The sequence below is a fragment of the Mya arenaria genome, chromosome 11 (genome assembly GCF_026914265.1).
Source record: "Mya arenaria isolate MELC-2E11 chromosome 11, ASM2691426v1".
NCBI lineage: Eukaryota > Metazoa > Mollusca > Bivalvia > Myida > Myidae > Mya > Mya arenaria.
Genome location: NC_069132.1, coordinates 29,581,015 through 29,604,431, shown reverse-complemented (window position 1 = coordinate 29,604,431; position 23,417 = coordinate 29,581,015). Strand labels below are relative to the sequence as shown.

General features: G+C 33.3%; 1 protein-coding gene across 1 annotated transcript in view; it reads left to right on the top strand.

The window, feature by feature from the left end:
- Nucleotides 1-1,180: 1,180 nt before the first annotated feature.
- The window catches only part of LOC128208461 (uncharacterized), a 37,536-nt gene continuing 15,299 nt past the window's right edge, over nt 1,181-23,417 (top strand). The window contains exons 1-5 of the mRNA XM_052912024.1: nt 1,181-1,263; nt 11,033-11,248; nt 12,212-12,279; nt 17,496-17,571; nt 18,527-18,846. Of these exons, the coding sequence (XP_052767984.1) occupies nt 1,227-1,263; nt 11,033-11,248; nt 12,212-12,279; nt 17,496-17,571; nt 18,527-18,846 (717 nt within the window). The 5' untranslated portion in view covers nt 1,181-1,226. The remainder of the gene's footprint in view (nt 1,264-11,032; nt 11,249-12,211; nt 12,280-17,495; nt 17,572-18,526; nt 18,847-23,417) is intronic.

Sequence of the window (23,417 nt, the reverse complement as noted above, 5' to 3'; positions counted from 1 at the left end):
ATGTGGTATAAACAAACATCTCAACAACATAAAATACATCTTGGTAGGATATAAGATGTACCAAAAAGAATATAATTGCATCAATATTGTATTGAGCCAAATTTGCTACTGTATTTATAAAACAAACTTCATCAGTGATAGGAGAGCAAAACACATTGTTAATTTGAATCATTTATTTTATGATTTGCCTACTTTACAGACGTTCTTAAAGAAAACAATGTGAATGTTTGTTTTCTGAATGAGTTTATTAACAACATTAAACACATTATCTAACAATATATTAAATATATGTATATTCATGTCAGTTCTATGTATCATTATATATGTATAGCTGTACGGTTATATATTCTTCTAAAGAAATAAACGGACTGTGAGTAATTGCAGTTCCAAAGAGAAAATAAAATATTGGAAGGAGAAGGGGCTTAATTATTTGAAGGATCGAGAATGGACTAAAATATGGGATGGAACAGAGAGCCTAAAATATTGGAAGGAGAAAATACTTTAATATTGGAAGGAGAAAGGGCTAAAATATTTGATGGATACGGGACAAGATATTGGAAGGATCGAGATTTGACTAATATGATTGGAACGAGAAAACACATATTGGAAGGACAGAGAACTAACACATTGGTAGGAGATCGAAGAGTAAAAACTATTGGAAGGAGAAGATACTAAAATGTTGGAAGTAGATGGTACTAAAATATCGGAAGAAGCGGCTTAAATATTGAAAGGGGGGGGGGGGGCTGAAATATTGGAATTGAAGACACTTAAATATTGGAAGAAGGGACTAGAATATCGGACGTTGTGGAGACTAAATTATGGGAAGAAAAGATGACTCAAATATCAGAAGGATATTGGAAGGAGAAGGGGCTAAAATATTTGTAGCAGAAGAAATATTTTAATGAGAAGAGATTAGATATTGGAAGGAGATTGGACTTAAATGGAAAAATAATACATTTATATCTTCTGCTACAAATATTTTAGCCCCTTAATTAGATATAAATGTTAAATTCAATGTTTTCTTTTTTATAAATATTGTTGTCAAGATATTCTGTTTTGTATGTCATATATATATTTATGCATTCATAAAATACCAAAGACGTTGAGTGGATAGAACGTTGACACGTGTGACAAACGTCATCAAGTGACGTCATCAATGTGTTTCGCAGAAATTAATGGCGTCGACAAGATGAAAAAACGCATAATATAAATTCTGAGAATGAGACATGCAAATTGGTTTAATATTGCCAATTTTGCTGTTAGGTGAGCTTTTTAATTATCCATGCATGTATGTTTTTAAGCTAACCACATCATGCCAGACCTGGCAGATGCATCAGCTAGGTGGCTGTATGCTAATGAAATAATTACATTGTGTAAAAAGTTTTTTAAGTCAATAAGTGTGATATATGTTGCATATTATTCTGAATTGTTTTTATTTGCTTCTTTACTGCAGAAATGCTCAATAACAATAAGGCCTTTAAATTCAAATGTGTATGCATTTCGGACGTCAACTATATCGGACGAAATGGTAAAAAGACTGCTTACAAGTTACAGGGATAAATTTGTTTCAGAGAGGTTCTACTATTATTTTGATTGCATTTGGTATTGTTTTTATCATAAAAGGTATTAGCAACTCAATTAAAAACAGCTTTGGCTGAAATTATATTGTGTGTAAGAAAGGGTATTGTACTTATTGTTTCTTTTTTAATCCAGGGTAAAAAAATTAACAATACTAAAAAAAATCAGTTTCAAATATAGCTTTTTGTGTAGTCACATAATTCGCCATATGCACAAGGAACGCAGGAATTATGATTATGTTATAACTTGGTCAGAATGTTCACCTTGATCAAGTCTCATCCACTTGTAAAAGTGAGTCACTTCGGTTCAGTACTAGGCAGGCCTTGAAAAATTTCTTAAGGGTCGACCTGAACATCGACTTGCCCCGTGCACAAAAAATTCTCACCCTACATTTTCAAAAACAAATTCAGGTAACAGTCTGATGACACATTAGATAGTTTTGCAGCAATTAAAATTTACTATTAAAACAAGTTGTTTCAAACATTTCTTTTCATTCATAAAACCATAGACTATTAACTTTTGATATGCTTGATTATCATAAATTTAAGTGTTCTTTTCCTTACTCCTGGAGACTTACTTCTGCGCGATTCTGTTATGAAGAAATTAAACACTCACTATCTCAGTGTCGACCTTTTGCATTTGATAAAAAACTTATACTTGACCAACATGAAGTTATATTTCTGGTTTTATTATAACTGTTTAAATGCGTTTTTATTGCGCCTTGTTAATTTTTCCAGAGCATGACTTGAAAGAATTTGTGGTTTTGAATTCAAACTTTATTTACATAATATAGATCTTATTGAGGAGAAGTCCAGTGCGCCGGAACCATAACTCTGGGTGTAATATTTTTTTATTTATTGCCATTGTCTGGAGCATAACTTGAGTTTTTAAGGAATTGACTTCAAACTTCAAATACATACGGATTTCATTGAGGAGAAGTGCAATTAATAGGAACCATAACTCTGTATGCAGTATTTCTTTAGTTATTGCCCTTTGTTCATTTTCATACTTAGTCTGGAGAATAACTTGAAAGTCTTTGAGGTATCGACTTCAAACTTCATAAACATCTAGATCTCATCCAGGAGAAGTGCAGTGCACTGGAACTATAACTCTGGGTGCAGGTTTTTTTTTATTTATTAACATTTGTTAATTTTCATACTTTCTGTTTGTCTAGATTCTTTGTAGTATTGACTTCAAACTGCATATACATTTAGATCTCATTGAGGAGATATATTCATATATTGCGCTTTGTTTCTTTTCCTTGTCAGCAGCATAATTTGAAAACTAAATTGTCGAACTTAATTAAACTTCATACAATGGTAAGGCACAATTAGAGGAAGAACAGTGAAGCAAGCTGCATAGTTATTGCCCTTTGTTACTTTTTCTTGACAGCAGCGTAACTTGAAATTACTGGATGGATTTTAATTAATTAACACACATAAGTTTAGCATGATAAGTGGAAATGCAGTGTACAATGTTATGACCTCGGAGTTATGGCCTCTTTTTAAAGAAATAATTTGCTGTTCCTGTGTCCAGGCGGCATTCAGCAGGTATTTGTCACTCCTGTGACAGCTCTATTTTTATTGAAAAGTATTAAATGTCATGCTTCTGTTCTACTTCATCAAAACAACCTTGACTTCTTAAGTTTAAAAACTGCTTTAAAGCTGCACTCTCACAGATTGAACGTTTTGACAACTTTTTGTCCAGTTATATAAGACTGCTGACAAAACAATTGATCGCAGAATTTTATATCTAAGTTCAAAAATTGATGTTTTATGCACTTTTCTTGGTTTAAGTCATAAAACATTAATTTTTGAACGGTAATATGCAAATCTGCAATCTTATCTTTTGTCAGCAATCTTTTTTCATTGGTTTGCAGATATTGACGCAAAAAATTCCTCTTTCCAAGACAAAAAATAAAAAAGTTGTAAAAGCGGTAAATCTGTGAGAGTGCAGCTTTTAAAGGTCTGACATTATTGACAAAAAACAACAACATAAAAACTGTAAGGATTCTAGTATGTTTGGTTCTAGTATGATCCCCATTCTAGTATTGTTGACAGTGATGTGATGCTTAATTTAGGTGGATGAAAGTTGTGAATCAACTCAACATACGTATGTCCAATTTCGGGGGATTGTCCAATTTCGGGGATATGATCCCAATTCCTATGAAGTAACTCCAGATGGAAACATTTTTGAAACTTAGTAACAGCTGCAGACATGAAGCCATCTTAGAGGCTGCCATATTGTTTTTTTCAGTCCAAAGAAAAAAATCTGAACACATTATGTAGATTCATATTCACCACTTTTGTACCAATCAAATTCGTACCGTGTTTCATATCTATTTTGTCCATTTTTTTTCTGATTTATGAAGAAAAAAAGTTGGCTGTAAAAATTTCTGATCAATCGGGTCTCGTGAACCATTCATATTATTTTGTTTGGCCTATGATGCTTCCCATTAACAGAACTTAAATACATGAAATTGTACCAGATAGTTTAGAATACATAAAAAGTAAAATCTAATAATTAGGACATTCACATATGTATACATGTAAACACAGTCATTTAAAAGACACCTGAAAACAAACAGTATCTCATCAAATTTTAAACATAAATTATATATATATATATGGGTGGTTTTCAAAATAATGAGGCTTTTTCTGTTATCTCTCCTAACTTTTATTCCTTTCACTTTTGGAAAGATTTGGCAGGCACATTATGGGCCAATCAATCTTGTTAAGAAAATTGTTGAGTTTCAAATGAATGGCTCAGCAAAAAAGTTATGACAGACCCCCATTCATTTAAAAAAGAAGATAGAATATTTGATTCACATTGAGAACACTACCATTCCATTTAAGCACTATTTATATTAAATTACTATGTTATTTTAATAACTTTAACCTGCCAGCTTTATATAAATAACATAGTTTTATTATTTCATACATTATTTTGTCCGTAACTCAGATGCATGACATATTACCCCCAAAATGTCCCCTGTGCACCTTTTCGGTTGTTAGTTGTCAGATTTCTATAATTTCTTCAATCAAATGATATTCTGCTGTATTTCCCAGAAAAGAAAATTACAACAGATGCAAAAACAGTTTTCAGCCCCTCACATACAGAGATTTGAAGCATCTGCATGGTTTAAAGCAATGTCCCCTGTGCACCCTGTTTTAGCAGATTTCAATAAAATGTCATAAACTAACAAATATGGTGCTATTTCCACATTCTGAGAAATGTGTATTTTATATTTAGGCATCACTTGATAGTTAAGCAACTTGATGGTAAGGCCAAAAAAAAAAAATGTGTGTTTCAGGTTACATGATCAAAAAAAAATAGGGACGGTAGGCAGGCTTTTTTTTTTTTTTTTTTTTTTTTTTTTTTTTTTTTTTTTTTATACCGTCACATATTTGGTATCTTTGACAACTACTATATGATGCCATTAAAGATGCCATTTTTCGATGTTTTGAATATTTTATAACATTATAATAATTTAATTGGTGCACTTTCAGGACCATACATGTACAATATTTAAATGAAGACCCATACAACCAATTACAGCAAACCAAAGGAAACAAGATGCTGCACATGTTTATGTTTGTCAGTTTCTGTTAGGACGTCTGTGGAAACACCAAATTAGTACTATTATCCTGTCATTTTTCTTGCTAAAAGATCAATATTAAAAACAAACAACTTGTATTTTTATTTCTTTGTTTCTTTATTACTATCAATAAACCAACACTGTGAAGTCAGAAAGGCTTATTTTATCCATTAACCCTTGACTCCATGTATGCTACATTTAAAAAAAAATGCATTGTATTCTAATTTTGATCACTCTTGCAAATATTATCGAAAACTGAGCATTTGCTCCTGAGGAGCAAATGCTCCATTTCCCATATTATTAAATACAAAACATTCATAATAATTAATTGGAATTTTATGGGAAAAAATAAAATGCCAATTATGAATGTTTTGTATTGTGTTTTTAATGTTAAATATTATTATTAAAGGATTAAATGTAGAGTCAGTAAAATATACATTTAGCTTTCATGCAGCTTTGTCAAAGATATATAGCCCTAACTCCAGTTACTTGATAAGGCTGTGCACAGTATTTCACACTTCACAATTCCAACACAAGTATATGTTATTAATTCAAACAAAAAGGGTATGTGTTGCTTTCATACATTTAAAAAACAATGCAGCTTTCTGCAAAACAGTTAACTCTGCTTATAACCATATTGACATACCTCAAAATTATCATCGTTATATCGGAATTATTATCATTAAAAGCGAAACATTTAATTTTATATTTGAGTCACTAGCAGAGATAAAATACACACTCTGAATTTCAAACAGATTGCATACAGATGAGACGCTGAGTTAATCGGTGTCTCATCTAAATGTAAACTTTTCAAAAGCTATTACTATGACACCCATAGCATGCTGTAAAGGCTGTTTAAAAGAGAATCAACAGATCAGTATTGGTACAAGCAGTATATCACAATATCCATTATATCAGATATCGTTACAACCGGAGTTGACAGAAGTTTGCATTAAATATCGGTAACACATAAAAATAATCAATTTATTTTCCATTACTATTAAATAAATATTCTCTTTATAGCAATGAAATATTTTTTGAAACCAAAAGTTTATATTTAGTTGCAAAAAAAATACAAATAATGTTCTCAATATATTAAGCACAAGTTGACAAGGTTTTGTAACCCCAGGGCCTGATGGCACGTTATACTGGTTGAACTGGTTTCAATTAGGTAAAAGGGTGATCCTTCAAGAGCAAGAAAGCCAAGAAAGCCAACTCATATAGAGAAAATTGCAGACTCGGTTTTATTGAGTCTGTTCATGAGTAGTAGTTAAAGATGCAACACTACTCACGCCCCCTAGCACCCCATCCCATGTTCCAAGAAATCCCATGTTCTTGGATTGTTTATCTATAAAGGATGCATACATACATACATACATACTGCCGGGAAAAAGAAACGCAGGGTAAACATTTCCCCCATAGACTTGCATGCATTTCACTCTCTGATAAAAAGTTAATCCTAATTTGTACTCTTACATAATTACCAAAAAATATTATTCACACAAGCCAGACATAATTTAATAATGACATACTGACAAGTTTTATTTTCGAGTAACATTGATCTTTTAAGAAGTTTCAGCAGTTTTAAAATGGTCAAACTTTCTTAAACAAACGATCCGTGGCCTACCATATTAAACAAGCTCAAAATAAACCTGTACAAGTTTGTCTGGTATAAAACTACCGGAACTTTTAACCATGTTGGAACATACATTTTTCCATGAAAATAACTGTGGTATTTTTCAAGTCTCTTAAAAATACAATGCACATTGATACTCATAAGTTCCTGAGCAGAATATATTTATATATAAAGCTGTGTCATGAGAAAACACTTATTGCATTGAAAATCTAAACCAATGAATATCTCTCAATTACATTTGATCAGGTCCTTCTAATTTCCAGGGGTAGAAAATAAAATTCTGCCTAGCTAAAAACAGAATAGACCTTAAAAATGGGTCTACACTGTTTGCCATGCATTAAGCATTAAAGAAATAACAGCATGGATTTAGGAAACCAATATGTTAAAGTATGTATATAGATTCTACTTCTCTGAAAATTACAGCAGAAAAAAACACAAGTTCTCACCTAAAAAAAAATTGGGCATGGGTCTCCCTATATTTAAGTGTTTTTCTCTTTTTTTTAAACAGACCAATTGAAAGTTGGGGATAAGGCAGAAGTTTTGAGAGGGGGTGGGGATAGGTGGTTCATTTATCCTAATGAAAACACCTCCCCCTCTCTATTCGATAGATGATACATAAAAACACTCACCTCTGTGTCACACATCTATTAAGTTTTTCTTTCTGGTGCATGTCATAAAAAAAAATCCAGCTGTCAACTGAATTTCAAATGATGTCTACTGGTCGGCAACCAGTGACATTCGCGTACCAGTTGCGGCCGTTGGCATTTTTCTTGTCAATAACAACTCGGTTTTTGTTAGGTTTTTGTTTTTGTTTTGCAGAAAAACGTACAGAAGTTCAGAATTGCCGCATAAAATATCATGAAAAAATAATTTGTTTACATATAGAATGCCAACAGCCGCCACTGGAACGCCGACCAGTACAGTTTTTATTTTACCTTTTCGTCATGCCGAGTGCCAGTGATCGACACTGCTTTGACGATCTTTCCAGTGGGGTGGTACTCTCGCCAAATCTGCCCTATTTGGTGGCTTTGGTTTACGCTTCTTAAGCATCGAATGCCCTCGTAATGGGGACATTTCTTTATGTTGAGTGACAGAATAGCAGACGCCATTATCTGTCGCCTGCTTACTCCTACTCAGTGCGCTCAGACGCTCTATCGATTTTTCCGGGATGAATAAAATACACGTTTAAAGCTTCTGACGACATTGAGGAATATTTGGGTAGGATAAAAAAATTACGGTCGGCGGGCGCGGAACAGACACGGCCGGGTAACCGGAAACACACAAAAAATTTTTTTACGCCTAAGTGTGTTATAAATACTTTTTTTATTATTTAATTATAAAGCCATTAAATGTTTACTTTTAAATGTATATCAAATTAATTTAAGTACAGTTTCAGTATTGAGGCACATAAGATAACATATTTTGTTTAAATATTCTATTTTGATTTTATCATGACAATTAAAAAACATAAATCAAATTGAAATTATTCATGTAATGCTTTTATATGTGCAAGGTATTGTATGCTTGAATCAGTGCACAGGGGACATTTTTTTCATATGGATAGCAAATATACCAGATTATAATTTTGTACAGGAAATAAGTACCCTAGTGGAAAAGCTTGTAGTTAAGCTTCCTTTTCCAAAGAGATCACATAGAAAATATGAAAACAAATGAAGAAAAGACTGTTGAAAATATTAACACAATGAAGTCTAGGAAGCGCAGAGAATGACTTAGGAAAGATCAAAAGTTGCAGAAAGTGTATGACAGAGATCAAGATACTGAGAAAAAGAGCAGAATGTGCCAGGTGTTGCCCAAACGCTAAGAAAGAGGACAAATAGATCCTATACATGATTTACAAATAAAAGAAAAGGAGAAACTAAAGAAGCAGGGGCAGAAAAGAAATAAAATGAAGCGAAATGAGGAAACAATAAAAGTCCAGAAAATGACGGACAGAATAAAAGGAGAAAGGTTAAAATGAGAAGATATGAATACACACAGTTGAAGCAGCATCAGTTCAGAAAAAGCACAAAATGCAAAACAACCCCTTCGGAAGGATTCCATGGCATGGGCCTCCACAATTAACCGTCTGGTAAAGAATGCCACACCAAAGTGAAGGTCTTAAAGTAAGTCATGTTGTAGAAAATTACACATTTGGTGATGTCTGTCAGTCATAGTCATAAGAAAAGTAGGCAAACCAACTAAATCAGGAAAAAATTAAAAAGGCAGTTAGTATACACAAGCAATGCTAAGAATATGTGGAGTTGCAAGAAAAGTCTTTGACAATTTAAGCACCTAAAAATGGACCAAAGTAAAACCATGTCAAAGCCAGGTGAATTTAAATCCTTGTGGAAACCAAAAGTTGAGAATTTTCTTGAATTTAATTCTTGAATAATGCTTAATAAAAATACTATTCTATTGAGTAGGATGCCAAAGGCAAAGAGGTATCTTTTAAATTTAGACATGTGAATTAAATTTAGACATGTTCACATAACTGTTTAATGGTAACAGGTACATTGAGACCAAAATCTTTATTCCACTCTGTGGACATATTTTATTCCATTGTTTAGAAATTTAGTTTTGTAGGCTCTAATATAATCTTTCAAACATTTACAGTATTGTTTCAAGCTTTACTGAAAGTACAGTTCCTCTTATTGTAAAAATGTTTATCAGGAAAAGTTAAGTTACAAAAATAATTACATAATTAAAAAATATTACTTGCATTATGATTTGTCCCCTGTGCACTCTTTCCATTATTTAACAAAGTATTAAACATGTATGAATTCTAGTACTTTATATTACCATTGATGATATTTTCTTATTTTTAGACTCAATATGAAGTAATAAATGTTATATATGTTATTGTTTGCTGTAAGTTGTTCTCTTAGCCACTATTTTCCATTTGCATCATTACATGCTGTTGAATTTTGAGGAAATTGTTGTGAAAAATTTGATACTGAAGACATTTTGAGGAATACACTCTATCATATACACAGAAATGTCTTAAGTTGATCACAAATCATTATTTTATTAACATGAAAGTGAATAATAATGCATATTATATTGGCCTTCAATATGTGTCCCCTGTGCACTGAAAAATAGTTAAATTTTAAGTTACAATACATTCTTGAAATTTGGTCTATAAAGATGCATAAGGTGAGGTTAATGTAGATTTTTCCCTTATTTGATTCTTGTTTTAATTACAGCAAAAACTTTGTGAGGTGACAATTTATATTTGGTTTCAAATTTAGACAAAATGTGTTGATTTTTTTTTCTTAAACAACTGAGTTATTATGCACCTGACTACACACAGGTACCAATTACTGATTATACAATTCAGAAAAAGCATATGATTTATGCAAGGTTCTTGTCATAAGACACTTATAAATCAACCATATTGTAAGAAATGTTCGCAATATTTGGATTTAAGGTCACAATATTTTTTTATATGTATTTTCTGATACTTTCCCAAAGTTGTTTCTGTGTAATTTGAAGTATTTACTTTCATGTAAAATACTTTCATGTAAAATAGGTGACAATCATGAAAACTTGGTTTGAATTTTCAACCCCTATGTCACACTTTTGCCTCATTATTTTGAAAACCACCCATATAATTGTGTATGTTTGCAGAATTAAAACAAAAAAACAAAACAGTTACTAGTTCAATTTTGCTGCAATTGATGTTGTTAAAAGAATTTCTTACAACATGCTCTATTATTATAATGTTACAAATTTAGATTCTTCTAGTATTTGGTATGTAGTCTCATATAGTGGTTCTTTACCAAGAATGTTCAAATTTTTCCCCTTGGGTCAAAGCTTGCCCCTCCCTTGCAGTCATAAAAGTATATATCAATCATGTGTTTCCAGTCTGGAAAGATAAATGTAACCTGAGGGCATTTTGCTGATAATGAGGCTTTTTGAGTAACCCGACCCGCAGTGTGCCCGAGTGTTGGATTTTTTTATCCGGCCAGGTTTTTTTGCTTTCTAATTGGAATGGGTGTTTTCTCAAAAGAAGCACCCACAATTAGCATATGTCAGAAAGTTAAATAAAAATATTGCGCCAAAATGCAATTATACAGGTTTTTCATTCAGTGCTATCTACAGGTTGAATTGTAGACGAGTTAACATTCATTTATGGTTGTATTTTGGTTAACTTGTCCCCATATAAGTAGCATCAAGATAAACAAACATAACATTGTTATGTATGATTATTTTGTTTTCAGCTGCAGGTACAGCTCAAGCAGCAAATCGATCAACCCTGACTCATGTGGATGTGTTAGTACAGCGTCATGATACTATTGAAAAGTGTGCTAAGGCGTGCTTACAAAAAGGAGAAAGTATGTGCCGCTATTTCAAGTTTGTCAATGCGACAAGGCAGTGCTACTTGTCATCTAAGGTTCATCCGGACGTTAAAAACACAGCTCCTGGTTCTGATAAAGGTAAACGATCTTTATCAGTTGTATTTCAAAACAAGTATTCCAATTTACTATCAGAGACTAATCAAAACAGTAGAGTTAATTTTATTGTGTATTATGCACCAGTCAATTGTAACCAAGGCCCCCCCAGGTCCGGGGTATAGCAGGGACTTTGACTTTCGGTACAGCCAAACCCGGGTAAAAATCCCCGCCCTGTGGGGACGAACTGGTGGTAAAATCACCGCCAAATGCCCCCGCACCCAAGGGACCCTAGGTAAGACCCATTCCCCGCTATATTTTGCACGGGGACACCTGAAAGGTAAAACACGGCCCTTTTCCCCGGCTATCCCCGGTATACCCCCGGACCTGGGGGGGCCGTGGTTACAAATGACTGGTGCATTAGTTATATATCAAATAAAATAGAAGTTATCATGCATAAGCATACATCCACCATTATGTATTTGTGAGTTAAAGCCAGCTGTTGGCTTGTCTTAGAGCATTGTTTGTCACCAGGCAACGATTATTTTATTCTACTTTGTAATCATCATTAAATACAATATATGTTAAATAGCGTTTAAAATTTCCATAACCTGATTGATTAATAATTTAATTGATTTAATAAGTACTGAACCAGGATTGTCTGATCCTTCTGACTTTTCGCATTAGAAGAGAAATTGAGGCAAATTTGTTGAGCATCTAAAATGCCTTCCAAAATTATAGTTATTTTAGGAAAATCTTAAAATGGTGTTATAATTATTCATAAGTACAGAAGCCTGGAGGAGATTTTACCACCAGTCTTTGTGGCTGTATTAAGCAACTGAGCTAATGGAGAAAACAACAACACCCAAACTTTTGCATATTAAGTGTTAAGTATAAAACACATTTTGAAAAAACACTGTAAAATCTCCTGTCTTTGTTATTAATTTCAATTATCGTTATAAACTATCCTGGTATACCTTTTTATATGATTTCTAACTTTATCACCAGGAAATGGCACCAAGCTCTGGCACAAACTACAACAATATCAAGTCCATAAAAAGCTTGGAAACTTAAAGGTTTGTTTTAAATTAGCAAACACGACTCAATATATATATATGTAAGAAATATAACACACCACTGACTGGGGGCCATATGACATTTATAAGGACTGGCCAGTCAGCCAACAAAGGTATATTTGGACCGAGGTGTTAGCCCTTCTCTAAATTTGCCATGAATTGGAAGTGGAAAATGGGTGGCACTTGGTGTAAAATGATGTAAATCAGAGGAAAATGGGACCTTGATCTAATTTTTCACCATTTTCCACCAAATGCCACCCAACGTTGGCACTTGGTGGATATTACGTGGCACTTAGTGGAAATAAAATCATAGGATAATGTAGTATGCATACAACAACCTAAGAACAAAAAAAAAAACAATCATTCTTTGCAGTCCATTAAGTTTCATATGTACACAAAATTACAAAGGATCACAGTTGATGGTGAAGAGCTGTCTGCATTTCTACATTTGGAGAAATTCTGAAAACAGTTTTAGTATTATGTAATCTTGAGGTTTCATTTTAGCTATCATTATTCAAAATTTATTTGTAAAATTTAAAAGATCCATAAATAAAATAACATTTAAAACATACTCTTAAATATGTTTCTTCAGCTTTGGGCCTACATGTAGCCAGATTAATACCAATAATTACAACAAAATGATATATGAGATAATATTAGAATCCAGTCTCATACATTGAATCATTGCAAATATGTTTTGCAATGTTTTATGCACTGGTCTGTTGTATTAGCTATGAGGATACTGTTTTTTTCCCAATGCAGACAAGGTAAAAAGTTAATTTTACAACCGGTTTTGGTATTTTGAACATTGAAAGTCAGTAACCTGTTTCTTTTCTTTAGTGATGCTCATCCGGTTGTTGTTTTCTGCAAGTTTGGCTATACTTCTTCTGCTATAGAAGTCCTCTTTTCATATTTCTTTCTGAAAAAGGGAACATTTTAGTAAATCTGTTCAATATAACAGGGTTTGCCTCACAGAAGAATGTTATTTGTTCTAAAATTTGTTATATAAATGTCTTTGGAAACATGTGTATGTACCAAGATTCACTTGAATATCTTTATTCTTCCAAAATCATGCAACCAACAACATCAATAACACCTTGAGGCTTTGTCAATAACCTCAACTGTTTTTCTTAAAAACACACACGCACTTTAGATCATATACCAAGGTCCACACAGGATAGGAAAAGTCCTGGAAAACTCCTTGAATTCGGCATCAGTCCTGGAAAACTCCTTGAAAATGACATTGTCAGAAATATCCTTGAAATGTCCTGGAATAATAAAAATTTCCCATGAAAATTTATAATTCTCCTTGAAATTGGTCGCACAAACACTGTCTATTAAAAAAAATCATGAATATTTACATTGCTGACCATCGGAAGTCAAATTTCATCGACGAAATAGACGCCGTAAAAAGCGCCGTGATTTCCAGGTCTTAAACCCGTTTTTTTACACTGCCTTTATAGTGCCACGCGCAGAATAGAATGTTTCCGGTTGTTTACTTCTGATAATCCAATAAAAATGTCTTCGCGAGGAAAATGTGTGTTTAGAAGTGAATGGGAGGCGAATGAAAACTATAGACGATGGCTTCGTCCATTTAAGGCCGACAAGACAAAAGCGCTTTGTATTGTTTGCGATAAACTGTTTGACATATCAAATATGGGAGAAGCTGCACTGAAATCGCATGCGAAGGGAGATAAGCATGTAAATAACATGTCGAGGGATCAAAATAACAATGTTTCATCAAAGATCACTTCATTTTACAAGTGATAGTAAGCTTGCAGCTCTTAAACAATGTTAGGCAGGGTAAGTAACCAACACTAGCACCTTTATACCGAACACGGTATACACTCCTGGAAAAAATATTTTAAGTCCTGGAAAAGTCCTGGAATTTGATGATGACAAGTCTGTATGAACCATGTATACAACTAGCTACATCTTTTCTTGTCTGGCATTTAATAGTGTTTATCTCACCCTTTTATTTGTCAATTATTTTGGAAAAAATAAAACATACTTGACAGTATATGCATAAAGCTTATCTCTTAGTCAAACTTTAAACAAAGACAAAGAGCCTAATATGTGTGAAATAAAACAAAATATGATTAGTCATGATCTGTTTTGGTTGTTAATATGATAAAAAAACAGTTATCTTTTAATCAATCCATTTAATTAAACAAAACTGCACACAATTTTTCTCACAATTCAAAGTTCCACAAAATGAGCACTAGTAACTGTCAGAAGATTCAAATATTTTGAGAAAATTTTCCAGCAGAGATGTCATTCAGAGTTTAAAATCAAACATATAATGGGATCCCAGATGTACCTTTGGGAAATAAGCAACAGAGCACTTGTACACAGAAAACTTAGTTTAACTCATCATTATCATGATCATGATAATCGTTGTCATCATCATCATCATCATCATCATCATCATCATCATTATCATCATCATCATCATCATCATCATCATCATCAATAACAACATGTTGGTGTTGTCACCACCACCACAATCATCATGATCATCACCACCACCACAATCATCATAATCACCAACACCACCACAATAATCAAATTCACCAACACCACAATCATCCACCAACAACACCACAATTGTCAAAATCAACCACCACCACCACCACCAGAATCATCATAATCACCACCACCACAATCATCATAATCACCACCACCACAATCATCATAATCACCATCAATAGAACCACCAACATCATAATCATTATCAATAGAACCACCAACATCATAATCATCATCAATAGAACCAGCAACATGATGAGAAGTAGTAGAACATGTAGTTATAGTAGTAGAGGGAGAAATCCCCAAAAGTAGTATTACCAGTTAGTTTTAAATAGTAGAATATGTAATGATACTAAAACAGCAGCATAAACAGCAACTGAATGCTATTCTTATTCCATGTTGATAATAAATGGTGAATTCTGCTGAATTCCATCTTACAGAACTCTTGAGTCTTTTTTACCAAATGCCACCCCAAAAATTAACTAAGTTCAGTTTTTCACCAACTGCAGTTGGTGAAATTCTTGATATTCCACCACCCGTGCCAAAAAAGCTTCACAAACGCGGTGCTTTGAAGTGCCACCCATTTTTCACCAAATGCCACTCAAATCCATTGCACTTTGTGGAAGTTGATGGCAAATTTAGGGAAGGGAGCCAATGTCCATTCACCTTCAGGGGCTCACTTTAACTGGCTTATAATGCCATATGGCCCGAAGTCGTGTATATAATATTATAATATATATTCCTTAATATTATACCGAACATTTTATATTACCATTTGATATTTCGATAGTGCTTTTGATCCGTTTTATTGGACAAAGCAATTCATGTTTACAGGCGACAATTGTTCGCCGATGCGAAAATCGCAAGTTGTACTCATGATTTTTATGATGTCAGCAGTCCATATTATTTTTTGCGAGGTCCGGACCGGCCAGTAATATGATTTGGACCGCTGACGTCATAAAACTGGATTTTTTATTAAAATACTCTTATACATGTATATACGGACCGATTGACTATATGTACAAATTAGGCCTAAAATAAAAAAATTCTTGTTTGGAGTAACGCAACCGACCCATAAAAATCGTTGCCGACTCAAAAAATTTTTGGTATTTTGATCCGCGAATTTTTTTTTCAACGCCTCTCCGCTACTATTTTCTGTTTCTGCTTTTTTCTTCTGTTTCGGTTCTTTTCGATTTGTAGACACACTCGTAGAGCTTCGGTTTTTATCGCTGATCGCAATGAGCGTTTCGAAAACATGGCTGACTGCAAGTTTGTCGAACGTGAACCGAACGAAATTACGTTTTGTGTGACAATAAATTACTTAAATAAAAAAATTAAAAACAACTTTGTAAGAAAATTCAATGTCGACTACACATGGTACGATGTATTTGATATTTTAATGGAGAATGATGAAACAATCCCGGAGAGCTACTACAACTTCGAAAAATTGTCAAAAATAACGGTTTCGTCAAAGCCCTCAGAGATTGCAACAGAAAAATTTAGTCCACATTCATATGACAGGATTTCAGTCTTAATTGACTTTGATAAAACTTTAAAATATGTAACAATTGACATTGAAGACCCATCTAGTAGTAACCAATCACAGACTGAGACAGACAGCCAAACTGCTCATGCTTTGAAATTAAAAAAATAAAGGATCAGAAGTTAAGATGTTTGTTGTTCAAAAGTTTATTACAATGCCTTGAATAACTAGTGTTATGTAGTGAATGTACTGTACACAAGATCCAGTTGTCGTTGGAGAAAAAAAAAAAAACAAAAAAAAAACCCTACCTACCTACCCACCTTAAAAAATCTGGGTAGGGTTACTCCAAACAAGAAATTTTTTAAGGTTGGCCTTAGGGACACATTTATGTAAGGTATTATGTATGTATATAAAGAATGCTTTTTGAGATATATTTAGTAGGCTGTGGTTTTATAGATGGATTTTGAAACAGAAGTCAGTACATCAAGATGACTTGTATATAATGCATACTCTTTAAATCCATTTTATGACCAAAATTAGCACATTAGTCATTGCACAATTTGCTGATCTTGTTCACAGTCTGAATTTTATATAGCAGGCTTTGTTGCAATTTTATGCAAGTGCTGTTTGTTGTTTTCAAATGAACTAAGCGTTTTTGAAAATTAGTGGAAATGTTCTACTTTCGTTTGTAAACATGCATATTATGTTTGATAACTCCATAAACAATATGTTTACAAAATAACAGAATTACGTGTGAAGATTAAACAAATTTATATGGCACTGCATTCCCTGATTTCTAAAAAAAGCCCTCATAATTGTGATATTATATAAAATAACGAGTCATACTTACGTTTTTCGATGATATCCGTTCTTTTGCTCTAGCTCGGAAGTGGCATTTGCTCTTTTTTATACACAGCTCCTAAAAGAGCTGGAGCCACTGTTTCGCACTCGTGATTAAGTGTTCACATGGGTTTCTCTTTAATCAACGAATTAAATCATATATCATTAAATTATGTTCCAAGAACTTTGAAGTTGTGAAACTGACTGTTTGAAGCCACTGTTGGGGCAGTACTTGGAATGTACTGCTTCCTTTAACTGATTGGCAAGCCAATTTCATTAAGTTTATTTGCAATCAGTTGTATAAGCAAACTTGTTGTACTGTTTTATGTTGTTTTTATTTCAAAGTTTAACTGTCAATTTCCAGGAAGTCAAGCATAGGCTGACAGCTTTGAAGACAACCATTGACAAGAAGATAGCCAGGACAAACAGAGTTGACAAAGGTTCATTTATTTTAAACCCCAAACTTGGACATTATTTTACAGTGGTATATGTGGTGCTTTTGAAATTAATTACATATTTTGTTCATACGTTTTCATACATATACATGTACATACCAGTCTTCAAAATTACCCCTGTCTGATTTTTAAAATAGGTCATTTCACTTTTGGACAGGCAGTTTAGACTGTTTTGCCTGTTGTATGGACATGCTATAGTTATTTTTACCAAAATGCTTTTCTATACATTAATTTTAATTGTCATAAGCAAGGTTTCTTATAATGTTAAGGATTAATCCTTAAATCAGGTTTGAGAGCCTTTAACTTCAGACTATTGTAAAGTTGTAAAGACTGTTTTTTGGTTGGACATTTGCATCAAAAACAGTAGTACCTTGAAATGAATATAAGTGACTTTGGAAACAATTGCAAAGGTCTAAGCCCCTTTACCCTAAATTTGGGAATGAATCCCTCATACTCAGACAGACCCCAAGATATTTTTCAGGATTGACAATTTTCAACTGTTAGAACACCTTCATCAGTAATATGAAGAATAGAAATTTTGTTTATTACGATATAAACTAAAAAATCATTTCTATCATTGTGTCCATGGCAAACTGGTAGCTCTTCGTTAAAATATGAAAATAATAAAAATATTAATGTTACCAGTATCCTGGAGTAAGTATTTGTAAGCAAAAATAAAATTACTATGAAAGGGCCTGCAGCATGTATCCTTTGATGTGGATCTACTTTTTGTGATTTAAACTTCTGGCACTGATAAGCAATGGGAAAAGTCCAAAGTTTCCTGAAAATGCAAAATGTCTCAAATGAGAACAGATTTCTTTGGTAATTCATTTTTCTCTTTGGACAACTTTCAATGATTACATTAAACATGGAAATGTCTAGATTCAAATAATCATGTTGCTCTGCCCATACATGTTATGATTAAACTTAATATTTCTAGGTATAGTTGGATCAAGGAACAAGCAATCCAAGGTTTTGGCAGTTCATCAAAAAATCATCTTGACTTTGGCAAGAAATGTCGTTCAGATAAAAAACACGATGACATGGCTACATGACTTGCAGAAAAAAATACGAGGACAACTGGATAAAGCTTTAACAGGAGGAAACTTCGCAAATGGGCGCTTGAAATATTTCGTTGCATCGAACGTGATGATATTGAATGAACAGAAGGCATACAGACAGGTTTTCAAGAAACTTCAAAACAGGCATCGACGACTACAGAATAGAATTAGGCAGCTGACTAATGACGTCAGAAACAATGTAAGTTGAGTAAACTGCATGTAGGTAACATTATGACTCAAATAAGGTACTGTTTGGAAGGTGATTAGTTTCATTATAACGTTACATGCAGGTAACATTTTTAGGTGATGTGTTGTTGATTATTGGAAAAAAATCAAAACACGATTGAGGTTAAAGTAACAACTTAGGAAAACTCATTCAGAATGCCGAAAATAAAAGCTTATTTTCTTGGTGTTTAGTGAGAAATTCTGCACAAAGGCCTTTATAGAAGCCAGTGCCCTTCTAAATTAACCAATTAATGACTAAATGGAAATTGGTCAGTTGTTTCTGATACTTATTAAATGGAAATTTGGTGATTGTAATCAGCTTTATGGATTTGTGGTTTTCAGAGCTCTTCTAAATGATTAAATGTGAATCTGTCCCACGATCCCATTAGCAGAGGCATGAACCTGAACACTATACTATATTACAAAACATAAAACTTCTATCATGCCAAAGATTGCAAAACCTGTTATTTACATTTAGTTTCAACTGAATTAAAAAGCAAATGTACAGTCTGTAACACCTTTATGAATGTACTTTGGGTAACTTATTTTACATATTTTTAGAAATCCAGTGAAAGAAGTCAGTTGGGCTAGTCATTTACGTGACGTTTGACTAGCCTGAATTAAAATGAACTAGCCTGAATATTTTGTTCAAAATTTTTCTTCAACAAGTCACTGGTAATTTCAAACAACAGCCAGAATAAATCCATTGTGCTATTTAGAAATATGTAAAAACATAGTACATTTTGTTATTCTTCAAGTACAAAACAATGAGAAAATGTCAGTTGCAGGCACCGTTTTTTCTGGGTTCTCAAAATGTTTCAGTTGAACAAAAAAAAAATCTCAAATAGTAAAGTAACCAACCAGCTACTACTTATTCGTCTTAAAATTAATTTATTTCTACCAAATTTGAACCTGCCCAATTGCCATTTAAACTGTCCATTTTGGCCGGCAGCCAATTCTTAATGAGAACACTTTTTAACTTTATGTTTTTTTATAATGGAACGTTTTTCTTATTTAGCATTTCTTTTTTCGGCTGAAAATTGGGCTGAAATTCAGCCCATTTAACAATGATCATACTCAAAATTCACAATCTAGGGTACTAAGTGTTTTTGGACATTTTCTTTCAATTTTTGCTTGCTGAAATATAGGGGATATTATGATAGGACGCTTTTCTGGTGACCTGTATCACGTCCAGTTCGGTGTGTAAACACGTATCGGTCGAGACCGGCTACATGTTTACTCACCGAACAAGACGTGATGCAGGTCACCAGAAAAGCATTTTATCGTAATATTCCTTTTATTATATACCTGCCTATTTAATTATTCCTTTTTATTTTACGGCTTCAATTTGATTTAAATTTACTGCCATCTGTCAAATGCACGTATGAATCGAATGTGTTACATAGTTTTGTGTAATGAAGTCAAGGGAGGCTACTACAGCGAAACGAAGTCAGAATTCACTTTATTGAGCAAAATAAGAACAAAATATTTTATATATTAGCAAAATTAACAAATTGCTAATACGAAAATACATATTAAATGTCACAGCATAAAAAAACAACAACCTAAAAATCGGTACTTATTTTACAATTATACACTGATGGTCATTTCCTGTAGACGTAACACGGCCATTTTTAACAAAGTAAATATTCGTGGGATTTTTTGACGATCATAAAATGCAGAATTGAGGGATGTTCGTGAGTCAATAGCTATTTCTATCAATGACGCGAATTGACTTCTTCTTTGTATTTGTGAGCTGCTCATATTCAGGGTAATTTATGGATAATGCAACAATTTACATGTATGTACTTCGAGTTCGAAAATGGCAAACAACTAGTTCACTGAAGTAGCTGTCTTTAGTGTCTAGATAAATTGGAAGTGTTCTATGCTTCGTGCTAATCCTGATGGTTCTTTGAATAACATGGGAACCATGTGCCTGGATATTGACATGCTTTTGGAGCGTGAGTAAAGTTAGATCATTGTAATGTATGTATTTAAAAGTTGACAGGTTTTACCAGTTTATTTTGGTCATATATTTTTAGCAATGCGAAAGTAGTTCCGAGATAATACACGGTACTCGCATGATACTGAATCAGAAAACGACAGTATGGTGATACCGAGTTTTCAATACGGCATGATGTATTTTCACTGTTGGAATATGGAAAAGGAAATTGATATATGAGGCATATAATAAATTATTTTATTATTTATTTGTGGAAGTTTAATACCCAACGCTGATGACATTAAAAGCATCATGTGCTTCCTTGTACATGGGCAAAAAACTGAAGACTTGTTAAGGGCAGCAGTCCCCCACAATTACACATTTTTGTAAATGTGTACACGGGACACGATGCTGTTTATTATACGCCATAAGTATGAACATTCGGGAAATATCTCATCATCTTTGAATTTACTTAGGAACAAACTATGAACATATGGAATATATATGCAGATTTACATGTTATATTAATTTGTTTTGGGAAATGAACATCAGGCTGCATGACATTCTGTATTTATCATAGTCAGTGCTCAGATTAAACATACTGAAAACCCGTATATTACTAGCTCACCAGAGCACAAAATGCTCAGCATGGGCTATTGTGATAAGGTGATTGTCCGTCATCCACCCGTCTGTCGGTGGTCATCGCCATGATCCTTCAAACAACTTCTCCTCCTAATCCATTTGGAAATTTCAGACATTTTCAACTAAACTTTATAGGAATGTTCTTTGGTTGGTTCTCTGCAAGATTCCTTCAATAGAAGCAGTTCCATGCAGAGCTTGGGTTCTCATGGCAACCAAAAGAGAAAAAAAAAAATTCTGAGAAATCGCAAGCCTGATTGCAATATAATTTTGCTTCTTAGGTGACCCTGTATTAAATAGGTGACCCAGTATCAAACTGCTTCACCCCATATTGATTCTTAAAAATCAAATGCCAGTTAGATAGGGCTTTTTACTATATGTCTATATGGAAAAGTTTGAAAATCTTCTCCGAATCCGCTGGATTATTTACAAATAGTTTCATAGAAATGTTTTTTAACCCGGTAGGTTGATTGGTAAAACAACATGGCAACAAGGGGGCAGGGCTAATTTTCACTATATGTCTATAATATAGAAATCTTTGAAAAGCTTCTTCTCGGAAATCTGCTGCCCTACTTTTAAAATAATCTCTCAGAAATGTGCCTTAGTTGACCCTGTATCAAATTCCTTCACCCCATGTTGATTTGTAATAAAAACATGGCCGCAAGGGGACAGGGCTACTTTAGGCTATAATTATGTCTATAAAGAAAACTTAAAAAAAATTTTTTTCAGAAACTACTGGCCCAATTTCAAATAATTTCACAGTAGTGTTCCTAGAGTAACCCTCTGTCAAATTCCATCACCCCATGTTGATTCATAAAAAAATGTAAGCAAGGGGCATGGCTAGTTACAACTATATATCTATATTGAAAATCTTCCCTTCAGAATATATTGGCCAGAGTTCAAATAATTGCACAGAAGTGTCCTTAAGGTGACTCTCTGTCAAAGTCTCCTTCACCCCTTGTTGATTAAAAAAAACATTACTTAGAGCGGGGCTAGTAACACCACTATATGTCTTTATCAGTCAATGCGAATGTTCATCAGACAGTTGGACTTGTCCAGTACATTTCCATTTTCACTGATGAAACTTCTGTTTTGGTCTGTCACAGTGTCCGGTGAAAAATTACAGTCAGCACGGTTAAGTTTTCAGAAATTTAACTATCAGTTTGTATTTGATAGTTAAGAGTGAAATTACTAAATTCCATGGGTGTTTTTCACCGAGGTGGTTCCCGGCAATCACATTGATTTAAATTTGATAATGAATATTCAGTGTTGACACTCTTTCCGCTCTGTTTAACCTTGTCAATAACATGAACTTTACTTTCGTTTATGCACAAATGCGTCTGATTTTGACCTGTAGTTCAGTAAGCATACTTCAATTCAAAGATAAATTAAAAGGTTTAGATCTAACTACTCCAGTGTTCAACAGGAGGACTTAAATAATAGGATTTTTGAGGGAGGCAGGGGAGGAAAAATGATGACTTAAAAAGAGAGATTTTCCTTTTCGATTTTTTTTTTTTTTTTTCTTGATGTTTAGCTTCTTTTTCTTTGTTTTATAACAGTAAAACACATCCGACAAAGAAAATTTTGAAATATGTTATAGGGGGGAATCACAAAACCTATTTAAATAAGAGGCTTGAAATTAAGATTTAGGTTCATGTTACTAAATTCTGTTTGACACATTGAGACAGGTAAAAATTTGTTGCGACAGGTAAAATTTTACTGTGTAACCTGACACAATGTCCTGGGAAGAGAAAAAAGTTTTGGTGATGTCTGCTATAATGGAAAACTTTAAAAATCTTCTCTTCAGAAACCATTTTAAAAGAATTTCACAGAAATGTTCCTAAGGCGACCATTTAACAGGGGCGGGGCAAGTTTTCACTATCTTTCTATAAGGAAAATCTTTTCTTCAGAATACCATTGGCCCGATTTCAAAATATTTTCACAGAAATTATCCTTAAAGGTAA